Source organism: Pseudophryne corroboree, chromosome 3 (genome assembly GCF_028390025.1).
Source record: "Pseudophryne corroboree isolate aPseCor3 chromosome 3, aPseCor3.hap2, whole genome shotgun sequence".
Classification (NCBI taxonomy): Eukaryota; Metazoa; Chordata; class Amphibia; order Anura; family Myobatrachidae; genus Pseudophryne; species Pseudophryne corroboree.
In genome coordinates this window covers 489,427,526-489,437,072 of record NC_086446.1, presented here as the reverse complement: position 1 = coordinate 489,437,072, position 9,547 = coordinate 489,427,526, and the positions used below count along the sequence as shown (strand labels likewise).

Sequence of the window (9,547 nt, the reverse complement as noted above, 5' to 3'; positions counted from 1 at the left end):
GTCGCGTCCATAACGCTCTTCTGGCAGAAATGGACATAGCACTCACTCTTGATGCCAGGGTGCAAATATCCCTCTGTGCATCACGCATATATAGTAATGCATCCTTCAAATGCTCTATAGTTAGTAATATACTGTCCCTATCCAGGGTATCAATATTTTCAGTCAGGGAATCCGACCACGCCACTCCAGCACTGCACATCCAGGCTGATGCGATTGCTGGTCGCAGTATAACACCAGTATGTGTGTATATACCCTTCAGGATATTTTCCAGCCTTCTATCCGCTGGTTCTTTGAGGGCGGCCGTATCAGGAGACGGTAACGCTACTTGTTTAGATAAACGTGTGAGCGCTTTATCTACTCTAGGGGGTGTTTTCCAACGCGCCCTAACCTCTGGCGGGAAAGGGTATAGTGCCAATAATTTATTAGAAATTAGCACTTTTTTATCGGGGGAAACCCACGCTTTATCACACACCTCATTTAATTCATCTGACTCAGGAAAAGCTACTGGTAGTTTTTTCACTCCCCACATAATACCCTTCTTTGTGGTACTTGTAGTGTCAGAAATGTTCAATGCCTCCTTCATTGCCGTGATCATGTAACGTGTGGCCCTACTGGACATTACGTTTGTCTCCTCACCGTCGACACTGGACTCAGTATCCGTGTCTGGGTCTGTGTCGACCCACTGAGGTAACGGGCGTTTTATCGCCCCTGACGGTGTCTGAGACGCCTGGACAGGCACTAATTAATTTGTCGGCTGTCTCATGTCGTCAACAGTTTTTTGTAAAGTGCTGACATTGTCACGTAGTTCTTTTAATACAACCATCCAGTCAGGTGTCGACTCCCTAGGGGGTGACATCACTAATACAGGCAATTGCTCTGCTTCCACATCATTTTCCTCCTCATACATGTCGACACAATCGTACCGACACCCAGCACACACACAGGGAATGCTCTGATAGAGGACAGGACCCCACTAGCCCTTTGGGGAGACAGAGGGAGTTTGCCAGCACACACCAGAGCGCTATATATATATATATATATATATATATATATATATATAACCTTATATAAGTGTTACTCCCTTTTATAGCTGCTGTTTATAATTTAGCTGCCAATAGTGCCCCCCCTCTCTCGTTTTTACCCTGATTCTGTAGGGACTGCAGGGGAGAGTCAGGGAGCCGTCCTTCCAGCGGAACTGTGAGGGAAAATGGCGCTTGTGTGCTGAGGAGATAGGCTCCGCCCCTTCACGACGGCCTTATCTCCCGCTTTTTTCTGGAAAACTGGCAGGGGTTAAATACATCCATATAGCCCAGGAGCTATATGTGATGTATTTCTTTTGCCATCCTAAGGTATTTCTGTTTTTATTGCGTCTCAGGGCGCTCCCCCCCAGCGCCCTGCACCCTCAGTGACCGGAGTGTGAAGTGTGCTGAGAGCAATGGCGCACAGCTGCAGTGCTGTGCGCTACCTTAGTTGAAGACAGGAACGTCTTCTGCCGCCGATTTCACCGGACCTCTTCGTTCTTCTGGCTCTGTAAGGGGGCCGGCGGCGCGGCTCCGGGACCCATCCAGGCTGAACCTGTGATCGTCCCTCTGGAGCTAATGTCCAGTAGCCTAAGAAACCCAATCCACTCTGCACGCAGGTGAGTTCGTTTCTTCTCCCCTTAGTCCCACGATGCAGTGAGCCTGTTGCCAGCAGGACTCACTGAAAATAAAAAACCTAAAATAAACTTTTACTCTAAGCAGCTCAGGAGAGCCACCAAGCATGCACCCTTCTCGTTCGGGCACAAAAATCTAACTGAGGCTTGGAGGAGGGTCATAGGGGGAGGAGCCAGTGCACACCAGCTAGTTCAAGCTTTTACTTTTGTGCCCAGTCTCCTGCGGAGCCGCTATTCCCCATGGTCCTTACGGAGTCCCAGCATCCACTTAGGACGTAAGAGAAATATGAGGAAAGTTGGCGCTTCGGGCATCCAAGCGGCAGTTTAGATGGGTTTAGCCGCTTTAGGCGGCTAAACCTGGACTGTTTGGGCGCGACATGCACGATGTGCATGGGGGCACACGAACACAAATAAATTGTGACAATTGTTTGGGCGTCTAAACAGTCCCTTTTTAGACAGGATTTTTAGATGCCCATAACATTTGAATTGGCCCCAAAGAGTTAAAAACACCCATCTGACAAGTCTTTGTGTGTTTCTTGTGTAAGAGACCTTTGTACAGTATATCATCATACGTGGTGCATAGGTAATAAAACTCATAGACCCTCCCATGGCTTTCCCTGCATGTTCTCAATATATATTGTTATCTGGAGCCTACAGTGTCAACAGTCAAAAAGATAAAAGTGTAATTGACAATAGAAGCCCTTTGTACTTGGGTTGAACCACCCTACTGGTTTTCTAAGCTGTAAGGAGATTTCTAGATTTATTTATGCAAGCTGCACACCATGGCTTCTACTGATCTAAGGGAAGAACTAGCCTGCTCCATCTGTTTGGACATTTATACAGATCCTGTAACACTGAGATGTGGACACAATTTCTGCAGAGTCTGTATTGAGGATTTCCTGATTACACAGGGAAATTCTGGAGTTTATACCTGTCCCGAATGCAGAGAAGAGTTTCAGGATCGTCCCGTATTGAGGAAGAACACAACTCTGAGTAATATAGCAGATAGTTTCCTTTTTAAGCCAAAACAGGAGGATACTGGAGTCTCTTGCATTTACTGGGACTCTCCTGTTCCTGCAATTAAATCAAGTCTTCAGTGTGAAACATCCATGAGCGATCATCCGTTAAAGAGACATAATGAGGCTGCAGAACATACCTTAATAAATCCCAACCCTTCAATGGGGAACAAACAGTGCTCTGTCCACCAGAAGGTTATGGAGTTCTACTGCACTGAAGACGCTGCCTGTGGCTGTGTTTACTGCAGGCTAGAAGAGAAGCACAGTGGGCACCAGTTGTGGACATTGGAGGAAGCCTGTTTAAGGAAGAAAAGGGAACTACGAAATCTTTTGGAGAAACTGGCCAAAAAGAGAGCGGAGACTGAAAGAAGCAGTGAGAGTCTGCAGGAGCACAGGAAAAAAGTACAGGAGAAAGCTGTTGATGAGACAGCGAGAGTTACTGTTGTGTTTGAAGACATCAGGAGACAGCTGAAAGACCTAGAGAAAAGAGTCCTCAGTGAGATCTCCAGGCAGGAAGAGCAGCATTTACTTTTAGCCTCTGATCTAATGCAGCAGCTGGAAATAAAGAAGGACGAGCTGTCAAGGAAGATGCGACACATTGAGGAGCTGTGTAATATGACCGATCCAGTGACTGTCTTACAGGACCTAGATGGAGGTAGTTTATGTGATACTGAGGACAGAGAGAGAGGTGATAAGGGCTTTGATATCGATGACCTGAATGAAGAAATGATCTCCATGACACTACAAGCAGGTTTATCTTCTATTTTTGCTAATGTAAAGACAGCATTTCATGTGCAGGAGACTTCAGACATCGTATTTGATGTTAATACAGCTGGCAATAATTTAGTTATTTCAGGTGACCTGAAAACTGCATGCTGGTCACACATAAACCAGGCACGACCAGATGCAGCAGAAAGATTTGAATATTATCAGGTTTTAAGCACCAGGAGTTTTACCTCCGGACAACATTACTGGGAAATGGAGACTAGTGACACAGGGGGCTGGAGAATAGGCATGTGTTATTCCAGTACACAGCGGAAAGGAGGTCATTCGCTCTTTGGGAATAATAATGTATCTTGGTGTTTGCGTTGGTGTGACAATCAGCTTTATGCTATGCATAACAGTAACGTAATCCAGCTAATACACAAGATTCCTAGTCATATATTAAGAATATATCTGGACTATGAGGCCGGGCAGTTGTCCTTTTATGAGCTACGTGACCCTACCAGACTCTTACACACCTTCACCACCACCTTCACTGAGCCCCTACATGCTGCATTCTGTGTTTGGACAGGTTGGATACGAGTACAGGGCTAGAAAACAAACAACTGAAACATAGTGGATCCCGGACACCAGTATGCCGGCAGCGGGGCGAGCGCTAGGAAGCCCTTTGCTGGCTCGCTGTGCTCGCCATGCTGCGGGCACAGTGACTCGCCACAGGTTCTATTCTCCCTGGATGGGTGTTGTGGACACCCACAGAGGGAGAAAAGCCTGTGGCGCCGGTATTTCACCGCTAGTCGAGATCCCGGCATCAGCATTGTGACCATCGGGATCCCGACAGGCGGTATTGTAACCACTTCCCATGTAGATATTACTGATAGTATAGAAAAATCACTGTACCACTGCAATAGATGCAACATTGTAGTACACACTGGAGCGATGTGTACCTGGCCGACATATCGGCACCTGCGTACACATTGAGCAATGTTAATGAAGGACGGAACGATCACTGTTATGTCTTTCATTAGCATACACGGTGTCACTAGCGATATCGTCAGGTTTGATGTGCAGCACATTAGACCTGACAACGGCACACGCATATCGGGCATACATACTGCTCGCAATCTGCTGGATTGGACAACATATCGCTGTGTGTGTACCCAGCTTTACTGAAATGTTCAAAAAATCAATGTTGCATTTGTTGATTTCTGTACACTGTACCACTGGAATATATGCAACATTGTAGTAGTGTGCTATGTTCCTTTAGGTTACAGTGGATCTTACGGATATTATAGACAAATGAATGTTGCATTTGTTGTTTTCTGTACACTGTACCACTGGAATATATGCAGTTTCTAACGGTGTAGAGTTATCCAAACTCCACTATTACAGTACAGGTTTTAAAGATATCTAGGCTCAAGTCCAGATGTTTAAGTCAAATTGACTGAGGTACTAATTAAGTGCCACAAGCATGGATATCCTTAAAACATACCTCCCAACTGTCCCGATTTCAGCATGCCCCCAGAGTAACGAATAAAGGGGACATATTGTGAGACCATGCCCTCCCATCCGAGGCCACACCCATATACAACCAAGGCCCCCAACCCTCTTTTCTGACGGCGCGCCTCTGGCGATCATTTGTTGGGTGGTATGCTTAAAACCTAGACTATAATGTTGGATTTTGGGAAACTCTGTAAATAGTGATATGTTCCACAGGTTACATGTAGTAAAGCTGAGATGCTATCTTATCCAAGAAATTGCATTGTACTTTCTAACATTGGGAACAGCTATTTTGTAGGTTGAACCATGGTTATGATGTCAGCCTATTAATTCACTAGGAGACAGTAGCTTAGGCACTGCAGGACCATTATTCATGAGGCTCTAGTTCAGAGGTTCCCAAACTCGGTCGCCAATGCACCATAACGGTCCAGATTTTAAGGATATCCATGGCTGAGCACAGATGGTTAAACCAAATTGGCTGAGGTACTAATTAAGTTTGTACCCAAGCATGGATATCCTTAAAACCTGGACTGATGCCCAGATTTATCAAGTCTTGGAAAGTGATAAATTGAACGGGGATAAAGTACCAACCAACAAGCTCCTGACATATTACAGGCTGTGTTTAAAAAATGACAGTAAGGAGCTGATTGGTTGGTACTTTATCACCGTGCAATTTATCACTCTCCACGGCTTGATAAATCTGGGCCTGAGTTCTTAGTGAATTGTATTTTATATAGGTTGTTAAGCCTACAAAATGTCTGTCTCCACTGCCTAAGGCTTGAGAAGATACAAATGTCAGATTCTGGGTAATGTGAGCAGAGTTGGAGACTGACTATAAAGGTTTGCCTCCAAATGCATTTTAGTCTCAGGGTGGCATTGCTCAAATTGCTGTCCAATAGAAAATTGCTGCTTGTACGTCTAAAAATAAAATGTAATCTTAAAAAAATAATAGTGTTATTTGTAACAGTGTGTTGCAGAGTCTGAGGTAACCATGTAACAGATGATGTGATAAATAATAAAAAATCACTAGAATGATATTATAATTTTCTAATTTAGTATGTTTCTGTTCAACAGCTTCTAAAACAAAGTACACCCATGTCGAATGATTGGTTTATTGCATACTTCAGCAATGATAATAGGTAATGTACACCACCACCCCAGTGTCAGATTAAGGGCTACATGGGCCTGGAGCTGAAATTTATGAAGGGGCTATTGTGTGCCTTGAAAGGAGGGGTGACAAACGCTGTGGTGGTGTGACTAGTGATGTGACCAGTTTGATGTGGGTGTGGTCTAAATAGGGGGCGTGACCTGTGCCATGAGTGTGGCTATCACCATGGAGGTTATAATAAGATTTTACTCACCGGTAAATCTATTTCTCGTAGTCCGTAGTGGATGCTGGGGACTCCGTAAGGACCATGGGGAATAGACGGGCTCCGCAGGAGACTGGGCACTCTAAGAAAGATTTAGTACTACTGGTGTGCACTGGCTCCTCCCTCTATGCCCCTCCTCCAGACCTCAGTTAAGGAAACTGTGCCCGGAAGAGCTGACATTATAAGGAAAGGATTTTGGAATCCAGGGTAAGACTCATACCAGCCACACCAATCACACTGTATAACTTGTGATAAACTTATCCAGTCAACAGTATGAACAACAGAGCATCAACAATGGATGCCCACATAACATAACCCTTTATTAAGCAATAACTATGTACACGTATTGCAGAAAATCCGCACTTGGGACGGGCGCCCAGCATCCACTACGGACTACGAGAAATAGATTTACCGGTGAGTAAAATCTTATTTTCTCTAACGTCCTAGTGGATGCTGGGGACTCCGTAAGGACCATGGGGATTATACCAAAGCTCCCAAACGGGCAGGAGAGTGCGGATGACTCTGCAGCACCGAATGGGCAAACACAAGGTCCTCCTCAGCCAGGGTATTAAACTTGTAGAACTTAGCAAATGTGTTTGTACCCGACCAAGTAGCTGCTCGGCAAAGCTGTAATGCCGAGACCCCTCGGGCAGCTGCCCAAGAAGAACCCACCTTCCTAGTGGAATGGGCTTTCACTGATTTTGGATGCGGCAAACCAGCCGCAGAATGAGCCTGCTGAATCGTGCTACAGATCCAGCGAGCAATGGTTTGCTTTGAAGCAGGAGCACCCAGCTTGTTGGATGCATACAGGATAAACAGCGAGTCAGTCTTCCTGACTCCAGCCGTCCTGGCTACATAGATCTTCAAAGCCCTGACTACATCAAGCAACTTGGAATCCTCCAAGTCACGAGTAGCCGCAGGCACCACAATAGGTTGGTTCAAATGAAAAGATGACACCACCTTCGGCAGAAATTGCGGACGAGTCCGTAATTCTGCCCTGTCCATATGGAAAACCAGATAGGGGCTTTTACATGACAAAGCCGCCAATTCTGACACACGCCTAGCCGAAGCGAAGGCCAATAGCATGACCACCTTCCACGTGAGATACTTTAGCTCCACGGTCTTAAGTTGCTCAAACCAGTGGGATTTCAGGAAACCCAACACCACGTTGAGATCCCAAGGTGCCACTGGTGGCACAAAAGGGGGCTGAATATGCAGCACTCCCTTAACAAACGTCTGAACTTCAGGAAGAGAAGCCAGTTCCTTTTGAAAGAAAATGGATAGGGCCGAAATCTGGACCTTTATGGACCCCAACTTCAGGCCCATAGTCACTCCAGACTATAGGAAGTGCAGGAACCGACCCAGCTGGAATTCCTCTGTAGGGGCCTTCCTGGCCTCACACCAGGCAACATATTTTCGCCATATACGGTGATAGTGTCTTGCTGTCACGTCCTTCCTAGCCTTTATCAGCGTAGGAATAACTTCCTCCAGAATGCCTTTTTCCGCTAGGATCCTGCGTTCAACCGCCATGCCGTCAAACGCAGCCGCGGTAAGTCTTGGAACAGACAGGGCCCCTGTTGCAACAGGTCCTGTCTGAGAGGCAGAGGCCACGGGTCCTCTGTGAGCATTTCTTGCAGTTCCGGGTACCAAGTCCTTCTTGGCCAATCCGGAACAATGAGTATTGTTCTCACTCCTCTTCTTCTTACGATTCTCAGCACCTTGGGTATGAGAGGAAGAGGAGGAAACACATAGACCGACTGGAACACCCACGGTGTTACCAGTGCGTCCACAGCTATCGCCTGAGGGTCTCTTAACCTGGCGCAATACCTTTGTAGCTTTTTGTTGAGACGGGACGCCATCATGTCTACCTGTGGCAGTTCCCATCGATTTGTAATCTGAGTGAAGACTTCGTGATGAAGTCCCCATTCTCCCGGGTGGAGGTCGTGCCTGCTGAGGAAGTCTGCTTCCCAGTTGTCCACTCCCGGAATGAACACTGCTGACAGTGCTTGCACATGATTCTCCGCCCAACGAAGAATCCTGGTGGCTTCCGCCATCGCCACTCTGCTTCTTGTGCCGCCCTGGCGGTTTACATGAGCCACTGCGGTGATGTTGTCTGACTGAATCAGCACCGGTTGGTTTCGAAGCAGAGGCTCCGCTTGACTCAGGGCGTTGTATATGGCCCTTAGTTCCAGGATATTTATGTGCAGACAAGCCTCCTGACTTGACCACAACCCTTGGAAGTTTCTTCCCTGAGTGACTGCCCCCCACCCTCAGAGGCTCGCATCCGTGGTCACCAGGACCCAGTCCTGTATGCCGAACCTGCGGCCCTCGAGAAGGTGAGCACTCTGTAGCCACCACAGAAGAGACACCCTGGCCCTCGGGGACAGGGTGATCAGCCGCTGCATCTGAAGATGCGATCCGGACCACTTGTCCAACAGATCCCATTGAAAGATCCTCGCATGGAACCTGCCGAAGGGAATGGCTTCGTATGATGCCACCATCTTTCCCAGGACTCGCGTGCAACGATGCACCGACACCTGTTTCGGTCTTAAGAGGTCTCTGACTAGAGTCACGAGCTCTTGAGCCTTCTCCGCCGGGAGAAATACCTTCTTCTGGTCCGTGTCCAGAATCATGACCAGAAAAGGCAGACACGTTGTAGGAATCAGCTGCGACTTTGGGATATTCAGAATCCAGCCGTGCTGTTGCAACACTTCCTGAGAGTGTGCTACGCTGATTAGCAACTGCTCTCTGGACCTCGCCTTTATGAGGAGATCGTCCAAGTATGGGATAATTGTGACTCCTTGCTTTTGAAGGAGCACCATCATTTCTGCCATTACCTTGGTAAATATTCTCGGTGCCGTGGAGAGCCCAAACGGCAACGTCTGGAATTGGTAATGACAGTCCTGTACCACAAATCTGAGGTACTCCTGATGAGGTGGATAAATGGGGACATGCAAGTAAGCATCCTTGATGTCCAGAGACACCATAAAATCCCCCTCTTCCAGGCTTGCAATGACCGCTCTGAGCGATTCCATTTTGAACTTGAATCTTTTCAGATAAATGTTCAGGGACTTTAAATTCAATATGGGTCTGACCGAACCGTCCGGTTTCGGTACCACAAACATTGTGGAATAGTATCCTCTTCCCTGTTTAAGGAGGGGAACCCTTACCACCACCTGCTGGAGATATAACTTGTGAATTGCCTCTAACACTACTTCCCGTTCCATGGGGGAAGCTGGCAGGGCCTATTTGAGGTAACGGTGAGGGGGCATCACTTCGAATTCCAG

The 9,547-nt window shown here is 47.0% G+C and overlaps 1 protein-coding gene across 1 annotated transcript; it reads left to right on the top strand.

Moving 5' to 3' along the window:
- Window positions 1–2,436: 2,436 nt before the first annotated feature.
- Window positions 2,437–3,987, top strand: LOC135057314 (E3 ubiquitin/ISG15 ligase TRIM25-like). The gene has a single exon (XM_063963205.1). It carries the CDS (start codon window positions 2,437–2,439, stop codon window positions 3,985–3,987), a length of 1,551 nt encoding a protein of 516 aa, XP_063819275.1.
- Window positions 3,988–9,547: the final 5,560 nt, after the last annotated feature.